This window comes from Bos grunniens, chromosome 19 (genome assembly GCF_055505025.1).
Source record: "Bos grunniens cultivar Pamir isolate PY7600 chromosome 19, Bosgru_T2T1.0, whole genome shotgun sequence".
Taxonomy (NCBI): Eukaryota; Metazoa; Chordata; class Mammalia; order Artiodactyla; family Bovidae; genus Bos; species Bos grunniens.
Window position 1 is genome coordinate 19973671 of NC_141183.1, and position 15159 is coordinate 19988829.

At 42.9% G+C, this 15159-nt stretch overlaps 1 protein-coding gene across 1 annotated transcript in view; it reads right to left on the reverse strand.

Moving 5' to 3' along the window:
• Positions 1 to 15159, reverse strand: part of DHX8 (DEAH-box helicase 8) — a 28132-nt gene that overhangs the window by 10400 nt on the left and 2573 nt on the right. Inside the window, exons 2-16 of the mRNA XM_086355334.1 lie at positions 13281 to 13366; positions 12694 to 12766; positions 12239 to 12324; positions 11035 to 11144; positions 10298 to 10657; positions 9853 to 9997; positions 9556 to 9759; positions 8811 to 8898; positions 6562 to 6659; positions 5460 to 5607; positions 4271 to 4452; positions 2415 to 2609; positions 1984 to 2169; positions 1338 to 1548; positions 777 to 958 (exon numbers count right to left, since the gene is read on the reverse strand). Coding sequence (XP_086211460.1) covers positions 777 to 958; positions 1338 to 1548; positions 1984 to 2169; positions 2415 to 2609; positions 4271 to 4452; positions 5460 to 5607; positions 6562 to 6659; positions 8811 to 8898; positions 9556 to 9759; positions 9853 to 9997; positions 10298 to 10657; positions 11035 to 11144; positions 12239 to 12324; positions 12694 to 12766; positions 13281 to 13366 — 2354 coding nt within the window. The remainder of the gene's footprint in view (positions 1 to 776; positions 959 to 1337; positions 1549 to 1983; positions 2170 to 2414; positions 2610 to 4270; positions 4453 to 5459; positions 5608 to 6561; positions 6660 to 8810; positions 8899 to 9555; positions 9760 to 9852; positions 9998 to 10297; positions 10658 to 11034; positions 11145 to 12238; positions 12325 to 12693; positions 12767 to 13280; positions 13367 to 15159) is intronic.

Sequence of the window (15159 nt, forward strand, 5' to 3'; positions counted from 1 at the left end):
TTCTAAACAGTCTCTTTTGGGGATGATAAGATTGTTCTAAAAATTAAGTTGTAGTGATTAATGGTTAGTGATGAATGATTAATAACGGTAATTCACGGCTGCACAATTCTGTGAATATACTAAAAAAATTCTGTGACTATACTAACATGTACTGAATGTTACGCTTTAAAGGGGTAATTGTTCGGTATGTAAATTATATATCTCAATAAAGCTATTACTGTAAAATCCATCTGTCTCCTTTCCCACTGTCTCACACATACTCACAGTCAATTCCAGCTGCTAGAACTACACATCTCCCTGAAAACCCTCACAGCTCTTGGCTAGGAGGGCCTGTTCTGCCGACTTGGAATGCATGTTGTCCTGCCCGTCTCGTCTAGGTCAACACCCACGTGTTCTTCAGGACTAGCTTAGATCCTAACTTCCAGTAAGAACACTGGGTTGGGTGCTCCCCCTCTGGGGACCCAGCACACCAGTAGCACTGTCACCCTCTATGGTAAAAGCCTGTCTACTGGTGGATGTTACACAGCAGACAGAAGCCTGTCCTCAGATGGGAGCCCTGTGTCTACCCCAAAGTCTGGGAAATGCTCAAAAAACGACCTGTCAAATGAAAGCATAGGGAGGAAGAGCAGGGATCACATACAAGACCCCATTCCTTAACAAACTGGCTGGACTACTTCCTAAAATATAATACACAACACTCACATACACCATAAGCAATCCCCATCAGCAACAGTTGCATACACCACGTGGTTTCAGAACACAAGCGCCTGTGTTACCTTTCTGCTGCCAGGTGGAGCTGGGTCAAAGATTCGGGTCTGCATCTCACTGGGGAGAGCAGAGTACACTGGGAGGATAATCAGCTCTGGAACATCAGGTCCCAGGGATTTCATTCTTTCATACAGGATCTCGCAAGCAGTATCGATCTCTTCCTGACCAGTCAGGAAGACCAGGATATCACCTAAGAGGAGAACAGGAGCATGAATTGACTTCCTCGGTGTGTGTTCTATACAAAGGCCACACTGACATTCACAGAACTCCAAAAGGTGGAAAACACTCTCATATTCTGATCTCTAACAAATTAAGAGGTTTTCCTCTATCCATGTTTATTATGTTTGTTGTTTGCTTTTTTAAATTTTTAAAAAATTTGTGTCTATGTTTAAACAGATGCATTTATACCCTGCATACTATTATTTATATTTTCATCACCACCACTTCAAACATGCAAACCTGAGACCTATAGACCAACCACTATTTAAAAGGCATTTTTTAAAAAAATGAGCAAAAATACCCACATCAGGACTTTTGGCCTAAGAGGAAAAATGCTCTTTTCCCCCTACCTGGTGGTTCTGTTAAGTGGATCTGCATGACCGTGATCAAGCTAGCATCTAGATAATCGGTTTCAGGTTCCTTTGTGTACAATATTTCCACTGGGTATGTTCGACCTGGGATGGTAAAGATGGGAGCTTCATAGAAGTACTGAGAAAACTTCACAGCATCCAACGTGGCTGAGGTGACAATCAGTTTCATGTCCTGCCGTTTCTGAACCGTCTAAAGGGAAATGCAATGCAGCTTACTAAAAATGACTGCCCAAAAAAGGCACAGGTACTCAAATCCAATTCCCAGGCTTTCCTGGTGGTCTAATGGTTAGGAATCCTCCTGCCAATGCAGGAGAAATGGGTTCAATCCCTGGTCCGGGAAGATCCCACGTGCCGTGGAGCAACTAAGCCCATGCGCCACAACCCCTGAGCCCATGTGCACAAGGACTAGAGCCCGTGCTCCACCAAGAGGGGCCACTGCAGTGAGAAGCCCCGCACCACAACTAGAGAGCAGCCCCTGCTCTCTGCAATTTGAGAAAGCCCGCATGCAGCAACAAAGACCCTGCACAGCTAAAAATAAATGACAAAGTAAGCAAATCTTAAAAAATAACATTCCCAGAATTCAGTTCCCAACAGGCAGAAGAGTCACTGAAGAGCACCTAGTTACCTTTTTCAGCAATCCAAAGAGCACATCAGTGTGAATTGTTCTCTCGTGCGCCTCGTCCAACATGATGATTGCATACTGAGTGAGGTCGGGGTCGATCAGGCATTCTCGGAGCAACATCCCGTCTGTCATGTACTTGATGACTGTTTCGGGGCTGGTGCAGTCCTCAAATCGAATGGTGTAGCCCACCTAAAGCAGAACAGAAGTGGAAAACCTTAGACACAAACCTCTCCTTTTTGCCATCTTCACTGATGATTTCAGCCCAGACTATTACCCGTAATCTTAGTAAATAGAATTTGACCAAGATGTACAGTGATTCCCTCAAAGTAAAATCTGATCCTGAACAGATCTGATGAACATGAGAAACTCTCTCTCTCAGAAGAAACCTGTAAAAAGGTAGTATTATTCCCAGAACAGCATCATCACCCACTCACCTCTTGGCCTAAGCAACAACCGAACTCCTCTGACACTCTTTTGGCCACAGACATGGCCGCTACTCTTCTAGGCTGGGTACATCCAATCTTGCCCCTGGAAGTGTAGCCCGCCTCCGCCAGGTACTGGGTGATCTGCGTGGTCTTCCCAGACCCGGTCTCTCCAATAACAATCAGGATCTGGTTGTCATGGACAGCCTGAAAGCAACCAAATGTAAGGTCATTAAAATCTGCCACACATTACTCAGGAGTAAAATAATTAAGTTCTAACATTAAAGGAGAAAAGGGGGAAACAGTGGTGCACATATGTAAGATGACAACCAGGGTTTAAATTTTTAAGTACGCATAGAAAAAAATATTAATGGTGATTTTCTACGGGTGATGCTCTTTTTCAACTTAGTAGGTAAAAGAATCTGCCTGCAATGCAGGAGATGTGGGTCAGGAAGATCCCCTGGAGAAGGGAATGGCTACCCACTCCAGTATTCTTGCCTGGAAAATTCCATGGACAGAGGAGCCTGGTAGGCTACAGTCCATGGGGTCACAAAGTGTCGGACACGACTGAGTAACTAACACTTTCACTTTCAACACTTCCCCAGATGGCTCAGTGGTATAGAATCTGCCTGCCAATGCAGGAGATGCGGTTTGATCCCTGGGTCAGGAAGATCCCCTGCAGAAAGGAATGGCACCCACTTCAGTATTCTTGCCTGGGAAATCTGACAGACCGTGGAGCCTAGAAGGCTGCACTCCATGAGGTCACAAAAAGAGTCAGACATGACTTAGCAACCGAGCATACATGCACGCATAACAAACTAAAACTTTAAACTTTTAAATTTATTTACATTTTTGGATGCTCCAAGAAGCATGCAGGATCTCAGTTCCCCAACCAGGGATAATAAGACTTGGGCCCCCTGCAGTGAAAGCATGGAGTCCTAACCACTGAATCACCAGAGAATTTCATGAGTATTCTTTTTTTCTTTAAACTGACTCAATTATTTAAAAACGTATTGTTTTCCTTAAACTCATAAAAATACAAAGATGCTAAAAGCATAAACTATCCAGCTCACCCTGATATTTTATATACATATATGTATGTTTTTTCAAGCATTATATGCACATGATTAAAGAATTCAGTAGCAAATAAACACAGTTCCTTTCTACTGTCATTCTCAAATCTCCAGTACCTTACCCCCTAAAGTCACTTGATTTCTACACTGTTTATAATAGCAAAGGATTGCCATCAACCTACATGTCTATTAACACAGGACTAGTTAAATAAGCCACAGTACACCCACATAACAAAGCCCTAAAAAAAAGATAGGGAACAATGCTGAGCTGTGTCACTGAGGGGAAAAAGCAAAATACAGAACAGTATATATAATATGCTGCCATCTAGAAACACACATGGTTCATATAAAACGTATGACACCTGTGTGTGTATGTACATATGTATATTTGTACTTGTATGTATAAGAGATCATTGAAAGGATTTGCTGGAAACTAATAAAGTATGTTGCCTCAGGAAGGTTTCATGACCTTAAATCAGATAGCAAGAAAATAGAAATAAGTACCTGAAGTAAAGACTTGCCTCAATGGGAAGTCAAGCATCCTCATTTTTCTTACTCAACACAATACTCTGCCCACTTGTGATTGCTCCAGGGGTCCCTAGTTCAAATAGATTTATTTCCTCATAGAAAAAAATATGTAGACTAATATATATGTGTTTTTTTTAAGTAGTTGGAAATTTTTTTTTCCTATTCCCTTCAGAAAAGCCACTTCAAATGCACTGATTTCAATTAAGACATGTCATTTTTAGAAAACACCCTGATTTCTGCACCAACATGTCATCAAGAGTTTCTCACCTGGACCAGCTGCTCCTTCAGCTTGTAGATGGGGAGGCTCTCCCTTTGTTCAATGATTGACATCTGGGTCTTTTTTCCATATGAAGCTTTGTTGCCCCCAAAGGCATGCTTCTTCCACTCGGGAATGTCATTGGGCATCATCCCAATACCCCTCATGTTGGCAGCAATCTGTCTGCCTTCCGCTGCGAAGGAAAACAGGCGACTTCTTATCAACCTCACTGTCCTTTCCCAACCCTCAACAGATCACATTTCTCCAGTACATTCCTCTTCTCTGCATCCTGTCTTTAAGCCATCATCTTTCCTCTGAACTATTACAAAAGCCTCCTAATTCACCACATGTGTTTACTCTTTACCCAGCCAATCCATTCTGCAGGGTAACCTCAATAATCCTTTGGAAATTCCATTCTGATCTTGCCACTCCCCCACTTAGAACTTTGCACCATTTCCCAGTGAACACCAGGACTGAGCCCCAATTCCTAATGCCATCTACAAAATCCTGGCGGCCACATCTCACCCCTGCCCCCGTGAACTTCACCCATCACTCTGTTACAGCCACACAGGTTTTCTTTCCGACATCACAGCCTCAGCACAGGCTATTCCTCAGCCTGGAACATACTCCCCAACCCCCATGTCATCCCCATGGACAGACTAAATCCTATTTACCCTTCAGGCCTTTGTCTTCCCAGGAAAGTGACCCACAATAGCCAACCACACCTCTACTTCTTATCTAGCATTGGTTTGTGATTTAACTAATTAGTTATTTGGTAATTATCCGGTTAATATCCATCTTCCCCACCAAACTATAAACCTCGTAAGAGCAGGGACCATGTCTCTCTTCTTCACAGCTGTATCCCCACCTACTTAACATAAACAGTATTTGTTATGACTGTATCCAACAGTCAGTTAATATTTACTACACAAAGAATTATATGAAAAGAGAAGTTTCAGAGCTATATTATCTTTAGAATAAAAATTTTTAAGTTATTCAAAAGAAAACAGCCATCTAATGATTTGACCACAGTTACAAAAACATTAAAAAAAAAAAACATGCTCTAACTGAAGGGAAAAACTGAATCACCCAAGTCAAGGCTAAATCTTCAGTTACGTGATGGCAGTGTCCTCTCCCTATATATTTGAAGGTTCAGATTATTTTTTAAGTCCACATACCCACCCACCCCCAGAGTCCTACCATCAGGCAGAGGATCAACCCAATGTTTGTTGAGTCCCATGGGAATAGAATCCATCTCGGCTTCCCGCTGTGCTTGCTTAAGTTCCCGCCTTTCTTTGGCCAAGGCACTCTGCATCATTGCTGCTTGGGAGAGGGAGCCATCTGGATTCTAGTGCAACAGAGGACAATGCAACAGGAGAATGGGATCTCAGCATGCACTGAATATCCAGGAAATAAAATGTAGTTGTTAAGCCACTCAAATCTAAAAAAGAGACTCACCCAGAAGAAACTTCATATTAACATATTAGACTTCATGAAAGAAGTGGATCAACTGTACCATATTCAAAGAACATGAACAAGAACAGTGATAAATCACTGAAAGAATTGGGGATTTTTGGCTTGAAGATGAGAACCCCAAGAGAAAAGCCATATTCTTGTGTATGATCCTGAGAACTAAAATTAAGACTAATGTAGATGCCTCAATAAGACATATTTAGTTCTATCTAAAGAAGTCTACCGATCAGATCTATCTGGGGATGCAATGGGTCTCCTCAAGAGCTGGTGAGTTCCCTGTCACCAACACTGTCAAGCAGACATGAGAAGACCATGCGAGATGAACTGCAGAGGATATATGGTTGGATTATAAGCAACAGTTGGGCCTTTAAGATACCTTCTTCCAAACCCCAAATTTTATCATAACAATTCCATGAATTCTCTTCACAGCTCTACCCTATACAACATCTAGTGCTATAGCTTTCTACTAGGAACCCCAATTGGTCAAGTGATCCATTAACAATTGCCCTTGAACCGGTAAGGTGATGACTCAAGCCCTAAAGCCTGGACAAAGGCAGTGATGATAGATCCAGCACTTGTATTTATCTCTGCTTCCTCCCAAAACACATTAAAATGAGACTGTAAGAATTTAAAAGGCAAAAACAACAAAGTCAAGTCAATCTTCCTCTATATAAAAAACATTCTGGACCCCAACCAACAGTCACTACTGCCTCCTGTGGCCTGAGTTCTGCTTACTCAGATCTAGTAACCTGCTCTGAAAAACTGAACCGTTACTTTAGGAAAAGCAGTTCACTTGCCACATCCAGGTTAGAGTCCCAGTGTTTCTCACCTTAACGATTTTGATAGGGCTCATGTCCATGCTTTGTTTGGTGTGCCCTCTCAGGAATGGAGGCTCTTCCTCAACCAGCTCAATCTCAAGGTCCTCATCTGGAAATCCCCCAAAAGAAGAATTAGCCAGAAACAAAAGACATAAACGACGAATCGTTCTCACATAAACCATTAATTTCCACAGGCATCAGCAATCTTTATCAAAGATAGCTCCCAAGGTCAAAACTCTAATGTGGGTGACTGTCTACCCTGCCCACCTGCCATTTCGAAGGCATTTGTGCTCCTGCCTAAGAACGGATCAGAGCTTCTTTCAAAAGAAGTTAAGCCTGTGGAAAAGTGTTGTCTGATATTCTAAATGGTACTAAAGCATTTGCCATTCACTTCATGTGGAATAACAGCTCTTAGCCCAGAACAGATGGGGGGTTGGGGGGAGTTTAGTTGGATAACATCAAATGTTGGCAAGGATGTAGAGCAACAGAAACTCACTCACACTTATAGTAGTAGTGTAAATTAGTACAAAAACTTTAGGAAACAATGGGGACTGCCTGGTAAAGTTGAACACACACATGTCCTGCTATCTAGTAATTCTCCTCCTACATATTCAGGAAAAAGAGACAGTCTTGCACACGTGCATTAAAAGACAAGTACAGGAATTTCATAATAGAACTTTTCATAAAGGCAAACAAAAAAACCCCAGAAAACAACCCATATGCCCATCAAAAGTAAAATGGATAAATTATGACAAATTTATATACAGAAAATCTCTACAGCAGTGAAAACGAATGAAATTTAACTATAAAAATCAACATAGATATTATACTGAAAGAATAATGGTGACTCAAGAAAAAAAAAGGAAGTTCAAAAACAAACTAAACAATACAGTGTTTAGGGACAGACAAGTGGTAAGATGCTAAAAAACCAGGAAATAAGGTAAAATTCAGGATGGTGATTACCCAGAAGAGGAAGGAGAAAGGTCTAATTAGAGCGAGCATGTAAGGGCTTCAAAGGTGCTGATAAAGTTCTACTCTTATGGCAGAAAGTGAAGAACTGAAGAACCTCTTGATCAAAGTGAAAGAGGAGAGTGAAAAAGTTGGCTTAAAGCTCAACACTCAGAAAACTAAGATCATGGCATCCGGTCCCATCACTTCATGGCAAATAGATGGGGAAACAGTGGAAACAGTGTCAGACTTTATTTTTGGGGGCTCCAAAATCACTGCAAATGGTGTTTGCAGCCATGAAATTAAAACACACTTACTCCTTGGAAGGAAAGTTATGACCAACCTAGATAGCATATTGAAAAGCAGAGACATTACTTTGCCAACAAAGGTCCATCTAGGCAAGGCTATGGTTTTTCCAATAGTCACATAAGGATGTGAGAGTTGGACTATAGAGAAAGCTGAGTGCAAAAGAATTGATGCTTTTGAACTGTGGTGCTGGAGAAGACTCTTGAGAGTCCCTCGGAGTCTCAAGGAGATCCAACCAATCCATCCTAAAGGAGATCAGTCCTGGGTGTTCATTGGAAGGACTGATGCTGAAGCTGAAACTCCAATACTTTGGCCACCTGAAGCGAAGAGCTGACTCATTTGAAAAGACCGTGATGCTGGGAAAGACTGAAGGCGGGAGGAAGAAGGGGACGACAGAGGATGAGATGGTTGGATGGCATCACTGACTCAATGAACATGAGTTTCAGTAAACTCCAGGAGTTGGTGATGGACAGGGAGGCCTGGCGTGCTGCAGTTCATGGGGTCGCAAAGAGTCGGACACGACTGAGCGACTGAACTGAACTGAATTGGGTGGTGGGTACACAGGTTTTCATTTGTTATTGTTATATAAACCATATACACTTTATTAAGGAATTTATTTCACAATTTAAAAAAAACCTGCCAATGGGCTAAGCTTAAAATTTGTTTCCATGGCAACTCAGAGGTAATCTAGGTGGATCCAAGGTTTAGAGAACAATTACTAAAAATATGAGATCAAATTCACTCCCCAAAACACTAGAACTTCTTGTATCTTAAAAACTGATTGTAAGCACCTTATATCCTAAAAACAAACATTTATCAGAAAAATAAGGTTTTTTTGCCTCTATCATGAAAGGACCCTTGTTCTTTGAGAGAAGAGCTGTGAGACCCATGAAACAGATGAGTTTAACCACTGGTTTGTATAAACTACAAATAAACCCTATCCACGGCTGAACTTGCCAACTGTCCTCCCAATCCATCATCCTGGCCCATCCGAGTGCCCGGTTACCTTCTTCATCATCCACTTTAGGGAGAATGCCAGTCTCTTCATCGAAGTCTGGGAACTCTTCCTTGGAAAGGACATTGGCAGCAATCATCTAGCCAAAGGATAAAAGGAAACATTTGTCGCCTACTAGATCAACACTCTTCTTTTGACTTTATACAAAGACTTCATGTAGGAAACCAAGGTTTTTTCCTCTGCTGACCCAAGACTGCAGGGCCTCAAACACCATATATCCTACCCGTGGGGGCACAACATCATGCCCAAAAGCACAGCTCAAGAGTCGCATTCCCAGGACATGTTATCTGCTGACTCCATAGTACTCTGCACATTCCATATTATGTAGAAGGTAAACCTTCCCAGTTATTTGCTTCAATTTGTCTCCTCCACTGGACTTGGAGGTCCTGAAGGGTAGGAACCATGATACATTTATCCTCATAGCCCTAATTTTCGCACAGTGGCCTGCCACACTGGGGTTTTGATGTTTACCGACAAATAATGAAAACGGGAACGATCACTCAAACAGCACTTACCACATGCAGGCACTAATCTAAGAACGTCACTTCTACTAACTCATTTAATCCCCACAATACCAACACTGGCCCTGTTTTACAGATGGGGGCTCTGAGGCACAAAGAGGTAGTATAACTTGGCTCAGGATGATAAGCTGAGTGGTCTGAAGTCCAGGGTCCACACTCATAACCATCATGCTACCCCCTGAATGACTGTGGCCATAAAAGCAAAGGGCCCCAACCTGCTTGATCTCCCACTTCTCTGGGTCAGAGATGCGGGTAAGGCGCTTGCGCTCTAGTGAGTCATCCTCTACTTCAGGGGCACTGACGAGGGACAGGTGGGTGGGCCTGTCCGGATTCCTCATAGAGGTCTCCTCGTTGGTCTCCCCGACAAGATTCCGCCGTCGATTTGGGTTTAGATCTTCTCCAGTCTCTTGATCCACATCCTAAGGCACAAAAACAAGGGAGAGAGTTTACTTTCCGTTCTCTTATGCCTCCTTGACCATCAGATGTGGAAACCAGCTGCATATCTCACCTACCTTCATGCTCAAGCTGGTTTTGGTCCCAGTGAAGGACAGCACTTTGACCTTGACCCTCTGGCCTTTGCTCACCACGTCAGCCACATTGGCCACACGGCCTTCCCGCCGGAGCTCAGAGATGTGCACCAGGCCTTCCCACCGCTTCCTGAGGGAGTCAGACACATCAGGAACAAGAGCAAAGTTCCAAGAAACCAGCCAAACAATAAACTAGAATTACCACCTTCCCAAAGAAAAAGTTGGGGGCAAGGGTGGAGGTGGGGGGGCAACAAATTCTCATCTGTGTCAACTAGCAAAAGGGTGGATCTCCTGAAGTCAGAGGAAGGAATAAATGGCTCTATGACATTTCAAATAAAAGGTCAACTTCTAACAGCCTGACACAGTCACTTTTTAAAATATGAAAATCCCCAGTGATAAAAGAAATTCTGGCCTTTGCTGGTGTCATTACCTCAGTCCCTCCAGCTGCACAAAACATCCAAACTGCATGATGCTGGTGACCTTGCCGTTGTAAATGTCCCCGATGGCGGGCTCTTCTGGGGGAGGGCGGTCCACATGCTTATCTCGCCATCTGTCCAGATTCCGATCCCCATACTTGTCTCGGTCTTTCCGATCTCTGGGGGGACTCTGACTTCTGCTCCTGGACCGGTATCTAGACTTCCCCTTATTCCTGTCCCGGGTCCGGGAACGCGATCGAGAGCGGGACCGGTGTCTCCGCTTATGGTCTCTATCACGTTCTCGTTCTCGCTCGCGGTCACGGTCTCGCTCTCGCTCTCGGCTCCGGCTGCGCTTCTTTTTCTTGGCCTTGTCCCTAGCAACAAACACTTGTTTGAAAAACAAAACCAGCCCAATTCCATCCTCGCCTTCCCAAGCACCTAACACAGTGCCGTGCATATGGAAGGTACCCACTAAATGCTGAACTGGAGTTTCAGTAACTATGACTGACATCGCTGTAGGCCAATAACAGAGGAGACCGCAAACGTATTCAGCCCTCTTTCAACCCAGATTTCTATCTTCTGAACATCTCAGCACTTGCTGCCCAAACACTCTCACTCTCTGAAAACAGATCCAGCAGTATGGTACGTGGCCAGTCTAGATTCTGTAAACTTGCCCAGTTTTGCTTGCTGGTCCACAATTCAACTATCACTATATCCTAAACTTGCAAAGGATAGGACGTGAGGGACAAACCGGTGCTCAGTGTCTCTGTGCTTCTCCTGGCCTGCTGCACTGGGCATCAAGGCCTCCAGTTCTTTCAGGACATCCACAGCGACTTTCACGTCATCCTCGTCCAGCATGGTCTACAGAGACAGAGGCAGCCATGTCAGGAGAAAAGGGGACAAGAAAAGTCCGCTCTCAAGAATCTGTACTTCAGGGTCATCTGCAAATCTAACAGTCCCTACAGTTCTGACCACTAATGTGAGGGAAGCAGAGAAGGCAGAGATTTCCAACACAATTTGAGACAGAGGGAGAAGGAATGAGCAAAGGCTCCTGGAAGTCATTTCCACACTTGGCAAATCCCTGTTGTCCTTAATACAAACCTTATGGTGGCAATTAGGTACCATCCCTCCCATGAAAGTATGCAAGTGGTGATTATGAACAGAAAATAGACGTCAGAATTTTTACACAGCACTCTCCCTCTACACTCCCTTCTCTCTTTCACCTCTTTATTTTTCGCCACAGTTCTCATCGCTCTCAGCTATACCATCTACTTACTTGGGTATTGCCCGTCTCCTCCCCACTAGAGAAGTTTGCATGTTCATTCCCTGCCCCAGTACAGGATGTAACGTCCAAGAGGGCAGACACTCTAGTCTGTTTTGTTCACCACTGTACCCTGATAGTTATAACAGCTTGGCATATAGTAGGTACTAGTGAAATCAAAAAATCAAAACACTTTGAATCTGCCTCCCAACGCAGGAGATGCAGGTTTGATCCCTGGGTCAGGGTAGATCCCCTGGAGTAGGCAAGCTGCTCCAGTATTCTTGCCTGGAAAATTCCATGGATAGAGGAGTCTGGTGGGTTACAGTCCATGGGGTCGAAAAGAGCCAGATACGACTGAACACATACACACAATATGTAACAAAGAAAAAAACCTAATTTTGCACAACAGGCAGTTGTATCAGAACTTTATGTTATTTCATACCTATTCCATATCCCTTAATTATTGCTTCCCAAAATTCCCAATCTCATTTCCCTGGAATATCATTCTCTGAACCCTTTAACACTACTCTACACATAGTACGTGCTCAGGGAGTGGCCAGACACTTTTACTTTGAAAAATACTAATACACTACAGTGAAGGCAAACTTAAAATTAATAACTAATGAAACAGAGAAAAGGGGTGAGGTGGGGGGACATGTAGCTGCAGTAGACAAGCTCAAAATGGTATCAGTACCCGAACAGAAGGGTTGTCTGGCTGGCAAAGGACTGGGAAGAGTTCCTTCAGCTTTTCTTTTTCAGTTTTGGGCTTAACAACTGGATCTTAATTCATTAAAATCATGAAAGGGTAAAAAAAAAAAAAAAAAGACATAATTAATATTCTCAGAGATTAACAAAAGAACTTCAACATTAGATTTGCATCAAACTAAAAACATTTTTCTACATATTACTCTTATACATTACTATAAACATAATTCAACTTCCTAAAAAAAAAAATACTGATTACAAAACCCTCAACAACAATACTGGCAGTGGGATGGGGAGTGTGATTCAGTATGCATTTGACTGGTTATGTCTTATTACTTTAATCTACTTGTTCAGCAGCTGCAGCAAGGTAAACAAATGCAATTTACAGGATACTCACAACCTAAACCATACTGGAGACAAAGCTTGGCTAGAAGCCCTGCTCACCTTTGCTAGTAGAAGGCTTTGCTGGAGGCCGCATGGTTTGTATGAGACGCAGCAAGTTACTAATGAGTGAATCCTTTGAAAAGAAACAGAACAAAGACTGTCAGCTCCTGGATCAGTGCTTAAAAATACTAAGAAAAGGGCTGTCCTTTAGAAAGAGTGGTAATGCACCTGAATTTAACTAACTGGGACAAATAAAGCAGAGCGTCAACCTGATGTGGCCTGAACCTAGTAACATACCTCAGAGAAAACTGATATTTATGACTCTTTGCAGGCATGCAACTTAGTTCCCTTCAACTATTTTATTTCCCATGGTTTAGAACTACCTTTCACACCTAGACTGTTTTTGACTTCCTGATTCATAGAACAAGAATGTAAGCACCCATAAAGACTTAATAATGGAAATTCTGCCCCATTTTCCTAGAAAGATGTCACAGGCAGTTCACAGGTTATATTCACAGGTTATATCACCACTGTTTAGTGGCATGAAAACATCACGTACTTAATGGTTCACTTTATTGGCATGTACTATCAAAATTTAAATCCAACAGTGATATTAAACCAAAACAGGGATCTCTATGTACACATACCGTGAATTCTGCACCATTTTTGACCAGCGAAGCCTTGAAAGTATCAAAGGTGGTATTTTTCTCAGCAAGACTTATCACAAATTCAGCTGCAAATGAGAAAAGGGATTAAAACCAGGAAAATGGAGACTTGAGGAAGAAATCAGTTTCAAGTATGTTAAAAATAAAACCAGTTTGGTTATCCAACAGTCTTCAGTCTTCATAAAAACCGAAAAGCACCATTCAGTAAGAGTAGAGAAAGAATTTAGATTACCAAGATTATCCATGTATGGTCTAGTTAATCTTCACAAATAAAAAGAAGACATGGATCACCAGGCCTTTGAGTGCATTTGAGAGAGGAAGACCTCCTTGTCACAGATCATAGTGCTCTTCATTAAAACTGCTGCTGCTGCTAAGTCGCTTCAGTCGTGTCCGACTCTGTGCAACCCCATAGACGGAAGCCCAACAGGCTCCCCCGTCCCTGGGATTCTCCAGGCAAGAATACTGGAGTGGGTTGCCATTTCCTTCTCCAATGCATGAAAGTGAAGTTGCTCAGTCACGTCCGACTCTTAGCGACCCCATGGACTGCAGCCTACCAGGCTCCGCCATCCATGGGATTCTCCAGGCAAGAACACTGGAGTGGGGTGTCATCGCCTTCTCCAATGCGTGAAAGGGAAAAGTGAAAGTGAAGTCGCTCAGTCGTGTCTGACTCTTAGCAACCCCATGGACTGCAGCCCACCAGGCTCCTCCGTCCATAGGATTTTCCAGGCAAGAGCACTGGAGTGGGGTGCCATCGCCTTCTCCGCTTCATGAAACTACTAGGTATGTATTCCGCCATACAGATTCTAGAGGCAAGCATGTCCAAGGTCATGAGCCAATGCACTTGTGCACAGGCATGCACACATGGACACAACAGGATGCTTTCTACAGTTTCTGAAAGGACTCACACGATCTATAATATATATGAGGTCCAGGCAGCCACTGGGTGGTACAATATCCAAGTTGGTGAAAGACTCACTTGCTCCCCACTCCCAAATTTCACAAACCCGCCTAGTTCTCAAAATTTCCAATATTAGAACTATTAATTAAGAGACTTGCAGGAGAAAAGTGCATTTTATGACAGATTGAGAAAATTGCCTCAACTTCTAATGATTTCAGTTGGACTTTTTTTTTTGGTCATGCCACATGGCTTTCAAGATCTTAGTTCCCCAACCAGGGATTGAACCCAGGTCCTAGGCAAGAAAAGAATGGAGACCTAACCACTGGACCATCAGGCAATTCCCTTCATTTGGATTTTAATCCTAAAAAATAATAATGAAAACATGGAAGACTTGGATAACCAACTTATAAACTAGTACCACACACCATTTCCATGCTGAAATTTGCCTTTACCTTTTTTATGATGTTAAGTGAAAGCCAGATGCCATCAGGTTTTCTATCAAAAATGAATCAGTAATTAAAAACAACCTCATTGTTGAAACAGAGAAGGCAATGGCAACCCACTCCAGTACTCTTGCCTGGAAAATCCCATGGACGGAGGAGCCTGGTAGGCTACAGTCCATGGGGTCGCAAAGAGTCAGACACGACTGAGCGACCTCACTTTCACTTTTCACTTTCATGCACTGGAGAAGGAAATGGCAGCCCACTCCAGTGTTCTTGCCTTGAGAATCCCAGGGACGGGGGAGCCTGGTGGGCTGCCATCTATGGGGTTACACAGAGTCGGACATGATTAAAGCGACTTAGCAGCAGCAGCAGCATTGTTGAAAACAGGAAAAATAATGACATTGATTTAAATGATAATACATCAAGGTCAAAATAAAAAAATTAAGTCAACAAGTAAAATACACAAGAAATAAATATATAACTTTCTGTTATTAAAACCAACTCTGGCAGTTTAGCTTTT